This window comes from Carlito syrichta, unplaced genomic scaffold (genome assembly GCF_000164805.1).
Source record: "Carlito syrichta isolate Samal-C Ts95f unplaced genomic scaffold, Tarsius_syrichta-2.0.1 Scaffold312074, whole genome shotgun sequence".
NCBI lineage: Eukaryota > Metazoa > Chordata > Mammalia > Primates > Tarsiidae > Carlito > Carlito syrichta.
This window is the reverse complement of record NW_007256170.1, coordinates 63,876-86,766: the sequence shown is the minus strand read 5'-3', so window position 1 is coordinate 86,766 and position 22,891 is coordinate 63,876. Positions and strand designations below refer to the sequence as shown.

At 39.7% G+C, this 22,891-nt stretch overlaps 1 protein-coding gene across 1 annotated transcript in view; it reads right to left on the bottom strand.

The window, feature by feature from the left end:
• The window catches only part of GPC4 (glypican 4), a 39,370-nt gene extending 27,144 nt beyond the window's left edge, over positions 1–12,226 (bottom strand). Inside the window, exon 1 of the mRNA XM_008069504.2 lies at positions 12,073–12,226. Coding sequence (XP_008067695.1) covers positions 12,073–12,181 — 109 coding nt within the window. The 5' untranslated portion in view covers positions 12,182–12,226. The remainder of the gene's footprint in view (positions 1–12,072) is intronic.
• Between the last annotated feature and the right edge of the window lie 10,665 nt (positions 12,227–22,891).

The window sequence follows — 22,891 nt, the reverse complement described above, 5'->3', positions numbered from 1 at the left end:
CCAGCCTTCCAAGTAGCCGGAATTACAGGCGCACGCTACCACACCCGGCTAATTTCTTGATTTATTGTAGAGATGAGGTCTCGCCCGCCCAGGCGGGTCTCGAACCCGCAGGCTCAGGCAATCCACTCACCTCAGCCTCCCAAAGGTGTGGGATTACAGGCTGAGCCACCGAGCCCGGCTCCTATACAGGATTTTTATGATATTGCTAACAAAATGAGAATAAGAACAAGAAGAAACTGGATGTTGAGAATTGACTTGTGCTTTCATACTAATGTCGTTAAGTATTGACTCATTTGCTTTTTTAATACATATCGCCTATATTCACGTCAGTTTTTTTTGGGGGGGGGGTGCAGAATTGTATGCCAAGCTTAGTTTTAATTTAAAATTTCTAAAAATGTCAAGGTTCATCCTTTAGGCTTCAAAGTGCTGCAGGTCAAACAAACATTAAAACACTGAACATTTAATGCAAAAAAGTAAAACATTATTTCAGAGTTTCTCATTCAGGCCAGGAGCTTAGGGACTGATGTAGTCATATATATAACATAGCTACTTCAGAGTACAAGAGATGTGACCTAATGAAGAGACTGACTTGAAACTGACATGCCCCCTGTCCAACATTACCACAGACCTTACTTTGGTTCCCATGACTCACATTCTGTCTGGGAAAGTGTGTGTGTGTGTGTGTGTGTGTGTGTGTGTGTGTGTGTGTGTGTGTGTGTGTGTGTGTGTGTGTGTATACGTTAGTTTGTACTTTAAGAGCTTAGCGTGGTGCTATATACATACTAAAACCTAATTCATCTAATCATTCAGAGAATTTATTTTTTTCCTTCACATTTTAAAAGACTCTTTAATGTGGCCATATAAGTTGCAAATATAAAGACCATTTGAGTGAGCATATGGTTAATAAATGCTTGAAAAATTCTATAAAACTGATATAACAAGTTAAGACTTCACAATTTAATTTATCCAAATGGCTATGCAATTTGACAAATATGTACTGAGTGGCTATTATGGGCTCAAATCAAAGCCCACAGTATTTAACCATATATCTTAACCTTTTTCCTGCCCAGACTGTAATGAAATTTTCTAGAAAGACAAATTTCCCCCATCTAATTCACCTTTATTATACACTGCCAAACTCCACACATGGTTTTATGAGTGCAACAGAGATTTTTTAAAAGATCTGTAAAATTTGTAATCCTTGACTTCACATAGTGAGTTCTGAAATATGCATCCATTTAACTTATGGGAATCAACAAAACAAAAATCAAGGGACCCAAAAGACCCAAACTCATTTCCTTTGAGACTTATTCTTACTGCCCCTGCTACTTGGGATCATTCTACCTATGTTTTTTGCCCCAAAGGGGCATCCTAAGAATGACAGGCATAATTTAAATTCTCAAATCCATACCAATTAGGTACAATATCAACCAGAGTCTAATAATTTGCTATTATGAAAGAAAAAAGAAAAAAAAAACTTTCACATCTGTTCCTGTTAAACTAGCAGCTCTCATATGTTCTTGCATAATTCTTTTCCATCCCCAATCCCCTCTTCTCTTTCCATGACATTTATTTTTACAACAAGGAATGGAGCACAAATTAGCCATTTGGGTCCTGGTCCACAGCCATCAATAGCAACTTCAAAAACTGCTGCAATGCTCATCTCCATTTTTTTTTTTTTTTTTTTTTGAGTTGGAGTCTCACTCTGTCGTCCAGACTGGAGTGCAGTGGCCGCTCCCGGCCACCGCAGCCTCGACCTGCTGGGCTCCGGCGATCCTTCCGCCTCAGCCTTCCAGTAGCTGGAACTACAAGGCGCGCGCTACCACGCCCGGCTCTCATCTCCATTTTTGTTTTTCAACTATTCTCAAAACTCAAGATTAGGGCTAGATATTCACTAGTGAAGAAGAGCTGTTTAGGTCTGAGACACCTAGCAATCATCCCTCATAATCATTATGCCTGCAACCAATTATAATACATTGATGGTGAAGAACCAGCCAAGAGCAGTGCAAACCAGAGTTCCACAAAAATCAGAAGCCGAGTTAATTTTAAGTCAGATGTCCCTTGCAGCAACTGCTTGTATTCATGAAAAAATGATGCTCAGGGAATGTTTTCAGTGAAGCTATTGGTGTCTGAAAGACAGAGAAGAGGTTATGTACAAGCATTTGAAATATGGTGTCTGTGATCAAGGTTTATTTCCCCTCAAATTTTCCCTTTGGAGGCTTAAGAATATATATTCTAAGGATCATGCAGTTGCTACTCCTTGAGTTCATGAATGGTCACTGAATGCAGGGACGTAAATAAACATAACAAAGATCTGTAACATGTTAAGCAGCGTGATAGTGGGAAAAACATGGGACCTCTCATTTAGGTGGCTATATGACCTTGGTTGGGCAAAAGGCCTAACCTCACTAAGCCTCTTTTATCCCATCCATAAAATGTGACTATTATCACTCACTTCATATGGATAATACCTGACACAAAGTAGATGCTCAATAAATAGACATTATTAGAAATATCTGAGGTGATATTATTGTCTCCTTGAAAGTTTTTTTCTATCTACAATCATTTTTAAAATCTTTTAAGATTGGCTTTTACCTTTCATAGTGGAGTCAAACATTATTCATGGGGGTGGAGCATAAATGAAGCCAAAGCTGCTGAAGGTCTACTGAGAAGACCCAAGGTCTTATAAAATTGGAAGCTGTTTACTCAAAGGGAAATCCTTAATGGCTCTACCTTCCAAGGTCATGAAATATCCCAGACACCTGTGAGAGTGTTAGCAACTACTGAGTGGAAACTAGGGAATGCAGAAACCTCAGCCTTGGGAAGGAGCTTAGATTATATTAAAAGAGACAATACCTTACATACTACACACATATAAAAATTAAGAGTTAATCAGCAAGTCACCCTCCCATGCATTTCATCTGTATACTTCTTTCTTCGCCAGAAGTCCACTCAGCACAAGGATTGAGCTAGGGGATTATAAGTACTTTCCAGCTCTAAAATTGAATTCTTCTTACTGTAAGTAGTACTAATTTAACATGGGAAAAACCTAGAGTGAAAAGGCAAAACTTTTCCATATAAAAGTTTTCTATGATCCGGGCTAGGTGGCTCAGTCTGTAATCCCGCGCCTTTGGGAGGCTGAGGTGAGTGGATTGCCTAAGCCTGCGGGTTCGAGACCTGTCTGGGCAGCGAGACCTCATCTCTACAATAAATAAAAAAATCAGCCAGGTGTGGTAGTGCATGCCTGTAATTTCGGCTACTCGGAAGGCTGAGGCGGAAGGATCGCCAGAGCCCAGCAGGTCAAGGCTGCGGTGGCCGGGAGCAGCCACTGCACTCCAGTCTGGGCGACAGAGTGAGACTCCAACTCAAAAAAAAAAAAAAAAAAAAAAAGCTTTCTATGTAAATATCCTGTCTTTTTAAAAAGAGAAGAACATCATGTACTTCTGGAACTCCTATCCCCAGCTACTTGTCTTGCATCAAATAAACATTCAAAATTCTTGAGATAGGTCAAAGGCCTCCAGTTCTGCTATTAAAATGCCATTACTTACTCCTTTATAAACAATAGACTGGCTATTGATTAATGAGCGAGAATACATTCTAGAATTAACCCATGACCTTATGAGATTGGAAGCCCTTTCTATTCAATCCATTTGCTTGGTGCTATAAATTACCACCTTGTATTTACATTATTAGGAAGCTGTCTTTTACATATAAGGATTAATTTCCTCTTGACTATAAATGCTATATTTCACATCTCTGGTGTGGCCTGCATCACATTAACAAAACTCCTCAAGAAAGAAGTTTCCTTGTAAATGCTACAAATCATATTTTTCAAACGGTTAAGAAAACTTAACAGAGTTATACCCATCTATTATGTTACCCTAAATCCAATATTTAAGAAGAATAGCTCACACACGCATCTACAAATGTAAGGAAAAAGAGAGAATAGTCAAGTATTTTACTGACAACATGAAACTTTGGTTGATGGCTATCTCCTCTTTTGCCTTGCTTTTTTGATAGTCTCTGTAAATTTTCTTACCAGGCACTTTCCTCTGGCATAATCTCACACCTCAAGAGCACCTGTGAAGGCATGGCATAGCAAAAGGTGATATATTCAACTAATATTTATCAACAGATAGCATATCAATAGGCTGCTCCTTGGTGGACAGCTCTTATGAGAGGCTGTGAGTATATCACAAAGTGCACTTTCCTCTGGCATAATCTCACACCTCAAGAGCACCTGTGAAGGCATGGCATAGCAAAAGGTGATATATTCAACTAATGTTTATCAACAGATAGCATATCAATAGACTGCTCCTTGGTGGACAGCCCTTATGAGGGGCTGTTAGTATATCACAAAGTTCTAGGGGTTTCTGCCAAAGGAGATGAACTCTCGCTTCCCAAGGATAATTTTATTAGTGAATGCATTTTGAATGCTAAGGCTACTGGGGGAATAAATACCATAATATAATGTTCCTGGCTGCTGTCTTTGGCTAGTGTGGCCAGACATAGACTCAGTCTCTCTGGCTGAGCACCATTCCATTTCTCCTAAGGTTACTCCTGGCACCAACTAACCAACAAGCTTCAGCACACCCACAGTTCTGTGCATTCACAAGTCCCCAGAGAGTTGGGATCGGTGGCTCAGCCTGTAATCCTGCGCCTTTGGGAGGCTGAGGTGAGTGGATTGCCCCGTGGGTTCGAGACTCGCCGGGGCAGCAAGACCTCATGTCTACAATAAATCAAAAAATCAGCCGGGCGTGGTAGCGCATGCCTGTAATTCCGGCTACTCAGAAGGCTGAGGTGGAAGGATCGCCGGAGCCCAGCAGGCGAGGCTGCGGTGGCCGGGAGCGGCCACTACACTCCAGTCTGGGCGACAGAGTGAGACTCCAACTCAAAAAAAAAAAGTCCCCAGAGAAGACTGAGGGCATCTAAGTCATCTAGGAAGGTAGAGCAGCCATTGCAAGTGTTTCCTGTATTAACCTCCATTTGGATCCATCAAAAAGGTACCATATGGTTTCATATACAAACCTCCTACTTGAGTCTATCTGTTTATGATCTATCCTATTGTCCAAAAAAATTAAAAAAAATCAGGTCACAAAACAGCAGAATCATTTTGACTCCAATTTGCATATATGTAGCTGTATTATCTATGTACACAAAAAGACAGGATAAATACGACAGTGGCGGTTGGGTGCAAGGGTGATTGTTTTTCATTTTACTTTTTTTGGTTTTGCTCCCCCAAATTTTTCAGTGATATTATAATGAGAAAACTGATATTTGTTCATGTTTTCAAAAATACTTTATTTCCCTTTATTTCTTTCATCCAGTGTAATTGCTGGAAGCTTCAATGTATTTTTCTACTTTTTCCAAATTGTCTACAGTGAGCATTGTTGATATTTAATAAAAAAAGAAAAACATTATTTTTAAATCATCACCAAAGCAGTTCTTATTTTTCCCCAAGTATTCTTCATTATAACCATTTGAATAATATGGAAAGCTATGAAGAAAATAAAAATTAGTCATAATCCCCACTACTAAAGCAGAGCAATGATGGCTTAATCAATTTCCTTTCTGTCTTTTTCCTATGAAAATATATACTGTTGCATAGTTGAACTTGGACTGTATTTACACCCCGTTCTCATGTAACATTACATGATAAGCATATCTTATGAGATAAACTTCTTCAGAATTATCATTTTTAATGACTGCATAAAATGACATAAAATCGACAGATCATAGTGAAATCATTGTGGGGGCATTTAGGCTTATCTCAAAATTTTCACTACTGTAAATAATACTGTGATTAACATCCTGTTAACAGCCTAAATAAGTCTTTATGCAGATCTTTCTTTCCTTGGGGTACATACCTACAAACAAAATTACTGAATCAAAGGGTGTGAATATATTTAAAACTGTTGACAAATCAACCTCCAGAAAGAGTATGCCCATGTACCACCCTTGCTGTTTGAGTCATATTAATTATAAGAGTTTCTATTGCTCTGCTAATTCTTTCAAGGAGAGGGTGATGGGGATGCGTGTGGACAAAGAACAAGATAGGGTTGAAGCCTGCCTGGCTCCGGAATTCTCTGTCAATCAGTTGGGAGTGAGTGCTAGAGCAAATAAGCCCTGTTCTTTGCCTGGGCAGACAGATACATAGAAGTGGAGTGATCAGTGATGATCTACAACATTCCAAACTTTCAGGCCCAAAGTGCAATGAACCAACAGAGTTGATAAAAAGCAGTTCAGTTAAAGTTCTTCTACGTATTTACTTGCTACCCAACAGATCTGCTGTTTCTTGCTGATGTCATGCCTTCTGAAGAAGTCAAAGCTAATAGGAGAGGCCCTAGGTTAAAGTGCTTTGAACTCAGTAGAAGCTGCACAAGCATTTTCAATCCAATGAGATAGCCAATGCTAGAGCCTCAATTGGTCACACTTCAGATAACAACTCAAAAGGCAGAAAACCTTTGTCAACAGAGAAATGTGTGCGTTTTGTCTGTGCTCTTGATTTGATTACAGTAAGCTGGCAGTGGCTCATTCTCATCAAGTTTCAGAGATTATAAAAGAATTAGCAAAAGTACCTGGGCTTTTTTAGTCTCTTTCACATGGAAGAGAAAGAAAATAGAATTGTAAAAGAAAGAGTAGCACTGCTTTCCGACAAAATCAAAGACTATTAACATGATCTGGAAGGAACATTGCATTTGCAAAAAGGCCAGAAGGCCTCCTATTTTTTTTTTCTGTACTTTTGTGGCTATTCGGCATGTGAAATGTTGCCTACCGTATGATAGCAAAAGTTTTAAAAAGCAATGCATTTTTTAAAAAAAAGTCTTAATAAATAAAATCTGGGGTGAAGATTAAAAACCAACCTATGTTGTTATGTTATGCCATACATTTCTATGACACACTTACTCTGCGGCTGTTTTATACTTATTCAACCTAAAACCTTCCCAGGAGGTCTTTAGTAAGTACAGCTGTGCAAAGGATAATAAATAAGAAATCCATGTAGTTAAAAAAAAAAAAAAGCAAAGGACGGGGTCAGGAAAATTCCAGAAATTTCAGCTTAGCTAATGGCCATGAAGCTTAGTTGAACATATTTGTCTTCGGAGGTGAGTGGACAGCTCGCTTCCACTGAGGTCATTACTTTTGCAGGTCTACAAATTCTAATGCCTCCAACTCACTGGGCCTTCACACTGGTTTTCCTTCTCCTGGTTTAATGAAGTAATAGCCAATATGAACCACAGAAAATTTTCAGTCAATGATTAAAACACAGTTTCAGCTAAGTCTGAAGAGTGCTTCATACCCTATGTCTATGAAATGACAGGAAACAAGGAACCTTGAGGGCTTAAGGAAAGAGTAGCTGCTCTGATTTACACTTGGCCCATGCAGATAGATCAGACAATGATTTCTTTTATGTACGTTTTAAGCTAATTCAGAAAATTTCTACTATTATTCAAGTTAACAAGCTTCAGGCTTGTAGGAAGGTTTTTCAAAGACCTGATGAAAGTAAATGAGAGTTAAGAAATGATAGGGGGAAAATAGAGGGTACCATACAGACGGCTAATTAACATCTTGTAAGACCTTTCACGAAAGCAGCTGGTCTAGTCACATGTTTAAAAGATTCACAGAATTTTAAGAATTCAAAGGGTTTTTAGAGAGCATCTAACTCAACTCCCTCATTTTATGGAGGGGAAAACTGAGACCCAGTTAATTGGCCCAGGTCACAGTCACAGTGGTTTCACTGCAGAACCAGGAAGACAATTCAGTGTGTTCTGCCCCCCTTTTGAAGTTGCTAGATTCGCTCCAAAAATGACATGGAAGTTTTCCCAATAGACTAGCATCAGACAACATCTCTGTTTCCTTAAAATTTCTGTTAACATGCAAAATATCTAGCAATCAGTTTGATATAGGCAGTTGTTTAGCAATATCACTTCATAGTTGTTACAATAGTTTTTAATACGTAATTCAGAAATGTATTTAACACAGCAGCTCATCTTAACTTACTTGAGTTTTTAACTGCTTCTTTTAAAAACTAGTCTCACAAAATGCTAGACATTTTGGGGTAGTTCATTATACTGTGGTCCCCAAACACGGATTATGCCCCACTTCTACTATTTCTACTCTCTTTGCCAAGAAATTTTTCCCAACCCCCTTATTGAGTATATGATTAGCATATTCATGAGACAACTGATTCTGCTATGTTAATTAGCAGCTCTACTACCAAAAAATTCCCAGAACTGACCAAGAGGGGGAGCAGCTAGCTCTTTCACTACCATGCTCTGGCTCTAAGTCTCCAGCCTGCGATGGTAGATTTCTAGTAATGAACACTCTAAGTTAAACAATGGATTTAAAAAATTACAGTATAGAAAAATACAGCGGCGAGTCCTTAACACAGAGGTACATATTTAAAATATGGGAAACCTGAGAATTTTGCTGGGGGTAGGGAGAAATGTTGCCAAAGAAAGTGCTCCTTTGTACTTCACCCAGGTCTATATATACACATACACACACACACACACACACACACACACACACACACACACACACAGTTTATAACTTAAAAAAAAGATTGACAGATTGTATCGCCTCTTGAGAAGTACAAACAATAGAAATTTAAAAGTATAAAACAAAAATGGACCTTAGAGATAAGAGAACTGTCAAAGGGATTCATTCATCCCTCAATGGAATGATTTCTGGTAACAGAAGGCTAACTCCCTACAAGCCCTTGAACCTTATTTTTATTGGGAAGTTTATTTTTAAAAAGTAATTGTTTCTTCCCTAGAAAAATGTGTTATCTCATAGACATAGACAAGTTTTGACGATTGAGAAAGTTGCCTAGGGTCAAGGTCATCACTTTGAATGTACACCATAAGCTTGGAGATGACAAAACAAGTTCCTTTGAAGTTGGTTGGCCTAGAATATTTTCGTCTGTCAGTTTGCTATTTCCTTACTACATGTTACCAGCAGTCGCTGTGCAACCTCACTGCTCCATCTCAGTTCCCCATCCACCATCTTGTTACTCTGCCCAACATTTTCTCTTCTATTCCCATCAAAGACCCAGGGATTGGCTTTTATAATAGTTTAGCCAATTATTTGATCAAAGCATCCATAAATCTTGGATTTATGACAGTGAAGATCCTTGGATCATTAGGCCTCGAGAAGTATTGGCAGGCTTTAATAGATTGCCTTTTAAAAATCAATCGGTCAGTATGGCACCCACTACAGGGTTATGGTCTGCTGACTACCAGTCAACTGAGGTTTTACCATATAACATTATTTCATCATTTCAGACAACTTAACTTGTAGAAAATGTGCAAAGTATTCCAGCTCTGTTCTGATCTCCAGATCAAACACATTTTAGCTACTATCTATTTAAAAAAAAAATCTATGTTCACTAACTTGCCATATTCTAACTTGAAATCAGAAGAAACAAACTAGAGTTTTATAATCAGTTTTCCTGATAAGTTTTGAAACTGATAAAGGCACATGTTAACATATTGAATGTGAAGCCTGGTAGAGAAGAGCAAGAGAAACTGTTTTTCTGTCCTTTTCAAAAAACATATGCTAACACTTACTGATAAAGTTTCTCTGTATGATTTTAAAAAAGACCCCTACACATTGGAATAACAGGAATACTGCTATAAAACCACAGGGAGCAAGAAAGGAGAAGAATAGCTAATGTAGCAGGCCCATAGGCAATGATTATGGGCTCTATGCCAGGAAGATACAAGTCTCAAAAGAACTGGGGTCACTTGGAGTAGATGGCCTTGGAACTTGGGAACAGCTCTATCTTTACTACATGCTTCCAACAGGAGAGTCATCTCTAATGGGCAGGATTTTTTCCCTTCTAAATTCCATTGCGAAGCCCCTAATTTTAAAATATCAGCATCTTAAGTTTTCAAAGACGACCATCTAATTATCTAAGTTTTCTCCCTAAAGTAAAAGAAAATGTTTAGGTTATTATTTTCTTTTTTTTTTTTTTCTTTTTTTTTTTAGTTGGAGTCTCACTCTGTCGCCCAGGCTGGAGTGCAGTGGCCACTCCAGGCCACCGCAGCCTCGACCTGCTGGACTCCGGCGATCCTTCTGCCTCAGCCTTCCGAGTAGCCAGAATTACAGGCATGCGTTACCATGCCCGGCTGATTTTTTGACTGACTGTAGAGATGAGGTCTCGACAAGTTGCCCAGGTGGGTCTCGAACCCGCGGGCTCAGGCAGTCCACTCACCTCAGCCTCCCAAAGCGCGGGATTACAGGCTGAGCCACTGAGCCCGGCTAGGTTATTATTTTCAATGACAAGTGACATGGTCAAAAAAATACCATTCTTTTCAAGAATAATAACAATTTAGTGAATGAGAAAGACAGAGGTAGTCTTATAATATAGTTTGCCAATAGCACCCATTTTCACATGGTGTTAACATACTGTTAAATACTCTTAACAGTTAAATCATATGTATAGGGTGGTATAGGTAATAAGGAGAATATATGGATATATAAATTATTCCCATTCATCCAGGGAAAAGAGATATATTTAAGACACACTTGCATACAGAATGTTTGAAAAAAATGGGATCAATGGTTGACTTTACAGACAAGGTTTTAATTCAATTATATTATGGATTAAGTATGCTTTTGTGGCCAGGCTTGGTGGCTCACTCTGTAATCCCAGCGCTTTGGGAGGCCGAGGTGAGTGGATTGCCTGAGCCCGCAGGTTCAAGACCCGCCTAGGCAACTTGGCGAGACCTCATCTCTACAGTAAAATCAAAAAATCAGCTGGGCGTGGTAGCGTGCACCTGTAGTTCCAGCTACGTGGAAGGCTGAGGCGGAAGGATCGCCGGAGCCCCAGCAGGCCGAGGCTGTGGTGACTGGGAGCGGCCACTGCACTTCAGTCTGGGCAACAGAGTGAGACTCCAACTCAAAACCAAAAAAACAAAAAAATAAGTATGCTTTTGTGATCTAGCCTAATACTTATTAAATTGGTTGTAAATTTGAAATAACAAATCTCAAAGCCAACATTTGCGATGCAACCTGTTCTTTAGCTGGGGACTGCCTTATCAGCTACATCAAATCTAATTTGGTCTATCTTTCTCACCATGGTAACAAGCCCTTTGCAGAAATACTCAAAGACATTTCATATCTAGAAAATTTGCCTTGTACCTCTTCACCACACATAATGTCAAGAAAAGCATGCTTCAAAGGTACTATGTAATTAGAATGGCCTTTAAAACAGGCACAAAGGAAATCATTCCTATTAAAACTAAATCTACTTCATAACAATCTTCAAAACTGAGAGAACAATACCAGACAAAGGAATCCTGAGGTGTTTTGGATGCTGTATTCTGTTTTTTAAAGTCTGTTATCTGTAACAGTGCTTCAGATAGGATTGAAGTGCCTTGCAATTGGCTCATATTGGCTATTTCTTTACTACTAAAAGAAAGTGTGCATGAGGGAAGCTACGTCTAGTGGAGGGGATTAGAATGGGTTATGTTGTGCTTTTACATGTAAAGACTATGCCAGAGCTCCAGCTAACATGAAGCTGGGGATGGAGCCTAGTGTAAGTAATAAAGACTATAGAATAATAGCCACTTTGGGGTTGCTGCTGCGGGGACACCGAAGGCCCGGCTTTAATCCTGTCTGAGTTCTGCAGAGCTTCTAGGAATTCTAGTTGTCTTTAGGGATCCATTTTGAAATTTAATTTGAAGTCTAGCATCTGTAAAATCTCTTTGGTTATTTTGACTAAGACAGTTTTCGGATGCCTGCTTTTTATTAGGAAGTCTTTTTTTTTTTAAGGGACTTGCGTCAACAACACTATTTTGTGTTCACCCAAGAAAATGAATGAAAGCATTTAAATAAAACTAATCTATTTTTTGGCTTCTTATGATATTTCCATAATGCCTACCATATAGATTCCAGTGCAACCGGACAGATTCTAGCAATAAAACTACAGGGCTAACTTGCCCCTGATATCCAACAAGGAGAACATCTTGAGAGAAAACTTAAGTACTGAGAGAAAGAGGAGCAGATCTGAAAAAGTTATTGTACATACTTAACTGTCAGCTCTTAAATGTGACATGAATAACATACCATCAAACTTCTTGTAACGTGAAGCAAAGACAGCTTGCAAATTATTGCACTGTTCGCTGACCACATTTTTGAAATCATCTTTACTTTGTAGACTGTATTTCTCCTCCATCTCTTGAGAGCAGCAGGTGTAACCTTGTGGACAGATCTTCAAATGATCACCTGGAAGATAAAATGTAGGACAGTCAATCTCTATCATCATTCATTGAGTCCAGTAGAGAAGGGTTTGATTTAGGTTCATACACCCTGCTTCATTTCAGTCTGTAAGGCTCCTGCCAAAAAAGCCCAGGCCTCACATTTTGTTTTGCTTTTTTTAAGAGATGAGGGTCTCACTGCCAAGGCTGAAGTGAAGGTTCCATTTTACTATTTATCATCACAGGAGTTTTGACCTGCTCTGTCTGCTTCCGACCTGAGATGCTTCATGTCTTCTTAGGTAACCTAGTGATCCCTAGGCTCCCAAGAGGTCACCATATTGATGCCGAACTTAGTGCAGATACCCTATCAGCATAGCGCACTACAACCCAGAACTCCTGTGCTCAAGCGGTCCTCCCACCTGTCTCTTGAGTAGCAGGGACAACCATGTACCATGCTTGGCCATCATGTGTATCTAACAAGTTTCATGAAGTCTAGAAACATGTATTACTTCCTTGAAAAAATAAAATAATAAAACTCCCTCTGAAAGGCAAGAGAACTTTCCAAATCTAGGAGGTGGCTAAACCATAGGAAAATTGGTGTGATCAATAAAGTAGCATTCATCTGGGTATGGTGGCTCACACCTGTAGTCCAGGGGTTTGAGACCAGCCTGAGCAACTTGGCAGGTCCTCGGTTCTACAATAAATCAAAACATCAGTCGGGTGTCATGGTATACGCCTGTGGTTCCAACTACTTGGAAAGCTGAGGCAGAAGAAACAACTGAACCCAGCAGGTCAAGGCTGCAGTGGCCGTGAGTTTGCCACTGAACTCCAGTCTGGGTAACAGAGTGAGACTCTGACTCAATCAATCAATCAATCAATCAAGTAGCATTCAGTGTCAACTGAAGTCTTTTTCTAAATTCCCTGAGATTGAGATTCTAGGCTAAATACTGTACAAATCAAACAAACAAGACCAAGTTTTACCAGATTTGGGAGTTTCTGCTCTAAGAGAGAATTTAATGAATGAAGAATGAATTGTAAAATAGATGACAACAACTAAAAACTGTGCAAATACATGTATTTGTGGGGAAGCAAAGGGATTCCTGCATTTCAGGATAATCTGAGCCTAGGTAAATTCCATAAAAGGTATAGTAATACTTGATCTTCGATTTGAGGATTTTAAAAAATCTAGTGTCTTCTGTGCAGATGTCAGAGACTATATCTTCCTTATGATTCTGCTGCTCATACTAGTGTAGCATTCATCCCAGTACAGACTAGCAGTTTCCAATAAATGTAATCTGTATGTAGCCCTAAGAGTCAAAGGAAATGTCAAAGACACATCACTCCACAGCAGCCCAACCCACGAAGTCTCTCCATCCTTTACACCAAGTTTATTCTGCTTGCAGTTTGGAAGTGAAGGCTTGGCAGGGTTCCGTCTATAAGCCTCCAGAGTTCTTCCCTTGTTCTCCTCTGTCACAGAACAAAAATTGTGCTTTGAAGAGACAACGCCTCTTCTCTCATAATGGCCAAGAAATGCAGTGCCTCCCCCCAAAATCAACCCCACTAGCTACTATCACTTTAGTCACTCCAATATTAATTGGCATGATATAATTTTGTACATGTTTACAAAAATTCCCTTTTACTATTCCTTCTGATATTGCTGTCCATGCTACATATAAGTCAAAAGAGGTCAAAAGAGGTCTGAAAAGAATCAAGATTTCAGGAACTCAGGAATGAGTAGTGAAGACAAAGACAAGCGAATCAGTCAATGCCAAGTGTATCCAAGAAACAAAAGGTTGGAGAATGAAAAGCAAATCTTTCTGACAACACTAATCATGAGAAACAAGATGGGCCATGAACTGGCCATGGCAGCTTCGTGGCTATATAGTCTCACAGGAAACAGGTCATCTAACAAAGATACTAAAATAGCTTTAGGGTAGGGGAGTATTTCAGATAAAATGGAGTTGGCAATTTATTTGACTAACATACTTGACTCACATTCGATTGTCAACTGCACATATGCAAATAATTACATAATCATATATGTTCCCGATTATTCTTCCTTCCTGGCAATTAAAAAGTAGGGGAGTGTTACTGCCAGAAGAAAGAAGTAGCAGCATTAAAAAAACTATGTAAGGAAGGGGGAAACAGCAGCAATCTTCAAACAACTTCCTTATCCAAAAACTGCTAAAAGTTTCTTTTGGCATTTCTGAAAACCTTGGTCAACAGATTATTCTAACAGAAAAAAAAAAGGAGAAAACAGATTTTGTAATAAGAGCTTAGAGCTAGCTGTGAAGTTGCAGAATATCTTATATCTCATTAGTGAAAGAAGAAGGGCTGCTAAGGCTCAGTTTTATGGAAACACCTTTGTTACAACCAAAAACAAAACTGCCTCTTCACTGGCTTAACAACTTCACAGCAGGCCTTTGGTACTGGGAGACATAATTAACAGAGAGAGACTCAGTTGTCTTCTGGCTTTAGGGTTGAGGCAAAGGTTTCCTCCATTACAGTCTTGACACATAAAACAATATGTAGGATCCCAAACAGTACAGTGCTATAGCTGTACTACATAAAACATATCACATTTATGCCCCCTATAAAAATGAATTGGAATGCTCAGAATGAGGACTTTACATAGGACTAAATACGTGAATTACTTCACAAGAGAACAGATACTTTTTAAAGATTGTCACAATCTAAAATTCATCATAGGACAGGTTATTGTTCAAGCCCCTGCAAAGATTCCACTGTGGTATACATGAATTTCCAGAGCAAAACAATCCATGAGTTTGAAAAACAAACTGTGCTCACTTAATCTTAACAAGATTCACACATATAAGGGTCACTTGCTGGATCCTATCAAAATAGGCTTCTAAGTCCAAAGGAAAGCACACTTTTCCCTATACCCAATACATGTGCGCGCGCGCACACACACACACACACACACACACACACACACACACACAGAGAGAGAGAGAGAGAGAGAGAGAGAGAGAGAGAGAAAGAGAGAGAGAGAGGCGCACAGGAAAATACTAGGAGACAGCAGGAAAGAATAATTTTCTCCACTGAAGAAGGTGCTAGACATTGAGAAGTTTAAACTTATCCAAGTCGGACATGCCTGTAATCCCAGCACTTTGGGAGGTGGAGGCGAGAGAATTGCCTGACCCTGCAGGTTCAAAAACAGCCTGGGCAACATAGCAAGACCTCATCTCTACAATAGAACAAAAACATTTAGCTGGGCATGGTGGCACATGCCTGTAGTTCCAGAAGGCTGAGGAGGGAGGATCACCTAAGTCCAGCAGGATGAAGCTGGGGTGGCTATGAGCAGCATGCCACTGTCTTCCAGCCTAAGTGACAAAGTAAGACTCTTATTCAAAAAATAAAATAAAATAAAATAAACTTATCCAAAGGAAATTTACACCAAGTAAGGATACACCATTCAAAAAAGGGTAGCAGCATTGTACTGGTAACCTGCTGAAAGCAGACAACACCATTTGCATTGGCACACATAAAAGGCCCAGTGTGGCCCAAACACTCCACCCATCTCATATCCACCAGGGTCCCTCAGCAGGAACTTATGGAGACCTGCTTATATTTGAACACTGGAGTATATCTTTGTTTTGGTGATATCTAAGTTAAAAAAGAAAAAAAAATAGTGTACTCTCATCTTAGATCGTTCTAGAAAGACTTTTTCTAATGGTGAAAGTCTTGCCTTGTGCAAAGGATGACAACTAGGTAGATAACTTGGTTAATGTTTCTGCTGGGCAAAGTCAACTTTCCCTCAATGCAAAGTTCCCACTCTAATAGGCTACTTTTAGCCAAATAATCCCGAATGTACCACTTATCCTGTCTCCATTTCTAAAAAGCATTACTTGAAAATGTAATTTGACATTCTTGCCAAAAGTCCTGCGACACATGTAGTCTGATATACACTTGCGAACTAAACCCCAAGGCATACTTGGGCTACTGGGGATTCAGTGCCATAACTAGTTAGTGCTGATGAGAAGTACAAGGAGGAAAAGGGGGGCAGTTTTGGAGCATTTGAGAATGGAATTATAGTTCCACATCCTAGTAAGAATCTCGGAGAACTCAAGCAACTCATTCAATTTTTTTTTTTTTTTTTTTTTTTTTTGAGTTGGAGTCTCACTCTGTCGCCCAGACTGGAGTGCAGTGGCCGCTCCCGGCCACCGCAGCCTCGACCTGCTGGACTCCAGTGATCCTTCCGACTCAGCCTTCCAAGTAGCTGGAATTACAGGCATGCATTACCATGCCCGGCTGATTTTTTTGATTTATTGTAGAGATGAGGTCTCGCTGCCCAGGCGGGTCTCGAACCCGCGGGCTCAGGCAATCCACTCACCTCAGCCTCCCAAAGGCGCGGGATTACAGGCTGAGCCACCGAGCCCGGCTTCAATTTTTTAAAAACTTAATTTTTCTACTTTAGGCACTAAAAATAGTTTATTTTGAGAGCCAGGACATTCAGATTATTTGAAAGGAATTCTGTTTTATGTGTTTCAAACTGCTTCGAAAATGCTGTCTGAATGAGAAATGCCTTCTTTCTGGATATTTCCTTTCTAAGCCTGGGGAGCCTATATAATACTTCTTATTATTAATTTTTTTAAATTTTGAGTTGGAGTCTCACTCTGTCACCCAGACTGGAGTGCAATGGCCGCGATCCTTCCGCCTCAGCCTTCCAAGTAGCTGGAACTACAGGCGCGCACTACCACACCCAGCTCATTTTTTGCTTTTATTGTAGAGATGAGGTCTCACCAAGTTGCCCAGGCGGGTCTCGAAACCACGGGCTCAGGCAATCCACTCATCTCAGTCTTCCAAAGGCACGGGATTACAGGCTAAGCCACCGAGCCCAGCTTCCTATATACTTCTCTTTAAGGAAGATGCCACATTTTTTCCTTTAGGCTGACCTGAACATGAGGACAATGGAATCAATGCAGAGCAGGCAGACAGCCACTGTGGTGGTAACATTGGACATGTGCACTTTTTAAAAAGGGCTCTAGGTGACTGTGACCCTTCATTAAGAATTATTACTAGGCCGGGCATGGTGGCTGACACCTGTAATCCCAGCATTTTGGGAGGCTGAGGTGACAGGATTTCCTGAGCCCAGGGATTCGAGAACAGCTCGGGCAACTTGAGGAGACCTCGTTTCTACAACATATCAAAAAATTAGCCGGGTGTGGTTATAGCGTGCACCTGTAGTTCCAGCTACTTGAAAGGCTGAGGCGAAAGATCGCCAGAGCCTAGCAGGTCGAAGCTGCAGTGGCTGTGAGTGTGCCATTGCGCTCCAGCCTGGGGGAAAGAGTGAGACTCTGACTCAGAAAAAAATAAAAAGAAGAATTATTGCTAGAAAGGCTTCAGGATGTGAGCTGCAGAAGACCTGGGAATAGCAGGTGACCAGTTAATCCACTAGCTTAGTGAACAGTACCGTAGGTTATGAACCACAACTGTCATTTGTCTTCTGTTTCCCTAATTCAATCTCCTGCTTCCATGACCTTTGATATATATAGTTTCTTCTCCATGTATCTGTTCCAGTTCTTTAAAACTGTCTGCTTAACATTGTCCTTTACTCCACCCATATAGTTCCCTTTTACCCCACCCTACCTCTTTAACAGCGCATAACATGAGACTGAAGGGATTTTTTATTTGTTGTACTTGTTGAGAGTTCCTTGTTCTTAATTTTAAAAGCAGGTGAATTGAATACTTTATGGTTTTCTAAGGAAGCACCTAAATTAAGTTGCTTTTTGTACATGGCCCTTGATTGGTTTTTTTCCTTGTGGGTCAGTGGCCCTCAATAGAAAAAAGGTCCCCCAACCCTGTCTTAGAGGCTTGGATGGGTTTCAATGAAGCGTGCTTTTAAAGCTTAACTCTTTGGCATTAAAAACAAAAAAACATCACTCGAAAGAGCCAAATTTTTTTCAGTCACATCAGTTCTATGTAATTTCTCTTTAGTCTTAATATCAATACCTTAGTTTTCAAAGCTGAACAATGACAATAACAATAAAATACTCTCATTGCTGTCGAATGTATATTGGTTCTTTTTTGGGAAGAAGCACTTCAAATCAATGGTTAAAGAAGTAGGCACTGAATATGAGGAATCTATTCCATCATTTAACAATGCTCTGGGGCAAACAATCAGTGAAATTGTGCATCCTCACTTTATCTCATTTACTTATCTCACCAAAAACTGATTCTACTGTATAAATGGGGTGCAGCTAACATTTGTTTATTTTCAGTTGCTCATAACTCAACTTCCCATAGAAAATGTTATAAATGGGGCTGTGCACGGTCACTCACGCCTATAGGTGCCTTTGGAAGGCCGAGGTGAGAGGATTGCCTGAGCTCATGGGTTTGAGATCAGCCTTGCCAACTTGCGAGACCTCATCTCTACAATAAAAATAAAAATAAAAAATTAGGTGGGCGTGGTGGCGCCTGCCTATGTTTCCAGCTACTTGGAAGGCTGAGGTGGAAGTATCCCCTGAGCCCAGCAAGTTGAGGCTGCGGTGGCCGTGAGCGTGTCACTGCACTCCAGCCTGGGTGACAGAGTGAGACTCCAGCTCAAAGAAAAGAAGGGAGGGAAGGGAGGGTAGGGAGGGAAGGAAGGAAGGAAGGAAGGAAGGAAGGAAGGAAGGAAGGAAGGAAGGAAGGAAGGAAGGAAAATAAAATGTTATTAATGAAAACCTATTAGATAGGTTCTCAGGCCAGTTCTCAGGTTATTTACTATTAACTTGACTATTTTCAACTGTGTCTAACAACCATTTTCTAAGTTTCTCAGAAAATTCACGTTGAAATCAAATTAGATACCAAGAAAATGTCTGTCCGATTCTCAAACTATTTGTGGGTAGGGTAGTGATAGAGGAATACTTGTAGTGACTACTACAGTGTTAGCATTCTTTCTATACCTGCGGGAAACACAGTAAATCTCTAGTGATTACTTCCCTGGTGTCTTAAATGGAGGAAACAGCAGCCAGAACCACTGCAAGGCACTGGCAGAAAACCCAGGTTTGACTGCATCAATGTGATTTTTTAAGGCAGACGTTCTCTGTACCCAGACTAATTTTACCAATAAACCAACCAAATGCCTTTGGTAAATAAAAGAGACACAAACTACACCCTAAAGGTAAGGACTATAGTGAGAAACATTTCAGAAAAACAGACTGGAAAGCACTATGTAAACTGCAAATGTAAGAGACCATGATTTTGCACTGATCTTTCCTGAAGAAACTGAGTGCTTCATTTGAGTTATGAAAAACAAACAAACAAAATGTAGTTCTTTGCAAGGGTTTTTAAAGAAGTAAAATTAAAAGGCTCCAAATACTCAACACTGGTTGGATCTTTTATTCTGCAGGGCTAATGATAGTCTAGGGACAAGAAGTCTGACCTGGAAGTCAGGAAAATGGGTTTGTGGCACAGCTCTACATGATTCACTAGAAGCTCTTGGAAAAGTCATGTACCCACTGGAACCTAAAAGAAACTACTTTGTAAACAAGGAGGTGGTGTGTAAACGTAAAAACAGTGCAATTTTAAAAAGAAAGAAATGAAGACCATCTATTAAACTCTGATAAGCTATTGAAAGTTTTGAGTAGAGAGACACTTCTGACAACTCGTACTAGGTGAGGGAGAAGGGCCAGGAGAGCAATACCTGGTTAGGTTTAGCCTAAAGCTGCCTCCTTACTTATTTTAAGTTGGACCAAAAGATACCTCCATATATAGTGAACTGTAACCTAACTGGACGTGTAAACAGGCTGTAACCTACTTGTTTGCCTATCACTGAGCTTCAGTTTCAGCCAATCAAAGGTGGTCAACTGTTCAAACTGTGTTCAAATAACGCAAACACCAAGCTGTAACCAACTCGGCTGTTTCTGCATATCCCCTTCCCATTTCTGTCCATACATCTTTAGCCACATGGCAGTCCTGGAGTTGCTCTGAACCTATTCTGATCTGGGGAGCTATTTGATTTGTGAATCATTTGCTCAGTTAAACTCTGTTAAACTTGTCTAAAGTTTTTCTTTTAACTATCTTCTCTCTCCTGGCTAATTCAGGAAGATGTGGAAACAGAGCACACCAAGTAGGAGTTGAAGGGCCGCATATTTGATGATGAACTGATGGCCATCAAGTCATCAGCCCAGACATTTAAGGGGCCATCAAAAGCAAAGCCTCAGGAGCTTAAGGAAATATGATGATGAAATATAATGTCATGCCCTAGATGGGATCCTGAAACAGAAAAAGCACACTAGGGTAAAAAAAAAAAAAACTAAGAAAATCACACAAAAATATGTAAGCAAATGTTCATAGCAGCATTAGTCATAATAGCCAAATTTCTATCAACAGATAGAAATTTGAATGGATAAACAAAATGTACTATACTGTATCTGTATAATAGAATAGTATCCAGTCATCCAGAAGGAACTAATACATGTTACCACATGCCGGAATCTTGAAAACACTGCTAAGTGAAAGAGGCCAGTCACAAAAGTCCAGCATGAGCAAATCTAGAGACAGAAAATAGACTAGTGGTTGTCCAGGGCTGAGAGAGAGAAATGAGAGGAAAGTGGGGATGATAGCTAAAACGTAGAAAGTATCTTTATGGGGCGACAAAAAATTGATTTTGTTGATGCATGTAAACAACAACCTTGCAAGTATACTAAAAGCCACTGTACACCTTATTTTTTATTTCTTTTTTTTGCCCAGATTTAACTTCTCAGCATTTTTGTACACTTTAAATAGGTGAATTACCTGTTATATGAACTATATCTCAATAAAGCTGTTAACAAAAACCCTAAGGAGGTTGGGCGCAGTGGCTCACGCCTATAATCCCAACACTTTGGGATGCATAGGTGAGAGAATTGCCTGAGCCCACAGGTTCAAGACCAGTCTGGGCAACTTGCCGAAACCTCATCTCTACAATAAATTAAAAATTTAGCCGGGCGTGGTGGCATGTGCCTTGAAGTTCCAGTTATTTGGATGGCTGAGACAGAAGGATTGCCTGAGCCCAGCAGGTAGAGGTTGTGGTGGCCGTGAGCGTGCCACTGCATGCCAGCCTGGGTGACAGAGTGAGACTCCGACTCATAAAAACAAAACACCACCCCTAAGGAAATCAGAATAGAATACTGACTTTAGTTAATAATAATCCATCAATATTGGTTCATCAGTTGTAACAAATATACCACCCTAATGTAAGATGTTAGTAACAGGATACTACAGGTGGGCTATAGAAAATTTTCTGTAATATCCTCCCAACTTCTGTAAATCTAAAACTCTTCTATTACTATACAATGTTTATTTATTTAAAAAAGCAAGTTTTGGCTTTCAAAGTAAAAAGGATACATAGATGTGGCTGGGGGGAAAACTTTCATCATGCTTTCAAAAAATATAAATATTTGATGTAATTCTAATATTGGGAAGCTACATTAAGCTATTATTTGCTGAGGCAGTTTTCCTAATCTTTCAATTGCTACTTTACTCTTTTTCTAATTTTTATTCTTCTGAAAGTAAAACAATTTTTTTGCTGTTGGTCTAAAGCATTACCAAAATAGTTTCTGTTCATTTCTTAGTTCTAAATTCATGTAGCCACAAAATGAGCTAAAATGCAGGTTGCTATATAACTCCAGCCCCTCCAGTTACCTAAGAACCCCATGAGGAACATACAATGCTCTGCTTCATGGGAACAAAGAAAGAAAATCTCTAAAGGTTTTTAATAATCCCAGGGGCGTGGGGGAATGTATACATTAATCCATCCTCTCCCCCTTCCAAAAAGGAGTGAAATTACTGCATATAATGTGCTATGCACGTCAAAAGCCTGAAGTCATTTGACCTAAACCTTAATAATAAAGCACATAAATTACAGTCATTATGCAGATATATGTGATTCGAGATCACCTACCAATCAGTAGGAGAAATGCAGCTAGTTAGCATTTTGCAAAACCTTGCCAAAATATAGCTCTGGAGGGCTTAAGACTGCCAATTATTTTTAGGTCCACTAATCCTGCAAGGTAGGATAGAAGGCCAGTCAGAAACACATACATTTCAAAAATCAGTTTTATTACATTTTTCTAAGAATAACTTTGTGTAAATGTAGTTGGAAGAGTTAGGATTGCTACTTTAAAACTCCACACTTCATTTCAGTGAGCTTGCAACAGCTTTAAAATGCACTCCAGACAGAAATCAAACAGGGATTCTTACTGCTTTTTAAAATGATAAGCAAGTTGTGAGCCAAGGTTAATATCTGACAATTTTAGATCCCTATTTTAACTGCACCAAAGGTTTATTAGGTAAGGCACACCAAACCAAACTGAGTGAATGGCCTGAAGTGCACATTTTGACCTTGTGATACCATTTCTTCTGAGCAGTCATAGCAACTGCATCTTTTAGCACATTTACAACCACTACTTCCAAAATGCAAAAGGAATAGTAATACTAGTGATTAACCCAAAACCCTTCAACAAGTCTGTGGCTCCATAAATACTTCCTAAGCAGTCAGTGCTAATAAAAGCCTCACAGAAGTGTGCTGGGGGCCCTTGGGGGAAAGTTAGGGGCAGCAGGAAAAGATGGAGTGCTTTTACTTTTTTGAGTTGGAGTCTCACTTCTACCCCAGCTCCGGCGATCCTTCTGCCTCAGCCTTCCAACTAGCTGAAAGTACAGGTGCATGCTACCATGCCCGGTTAATTTTTTTTTTTTTTTTT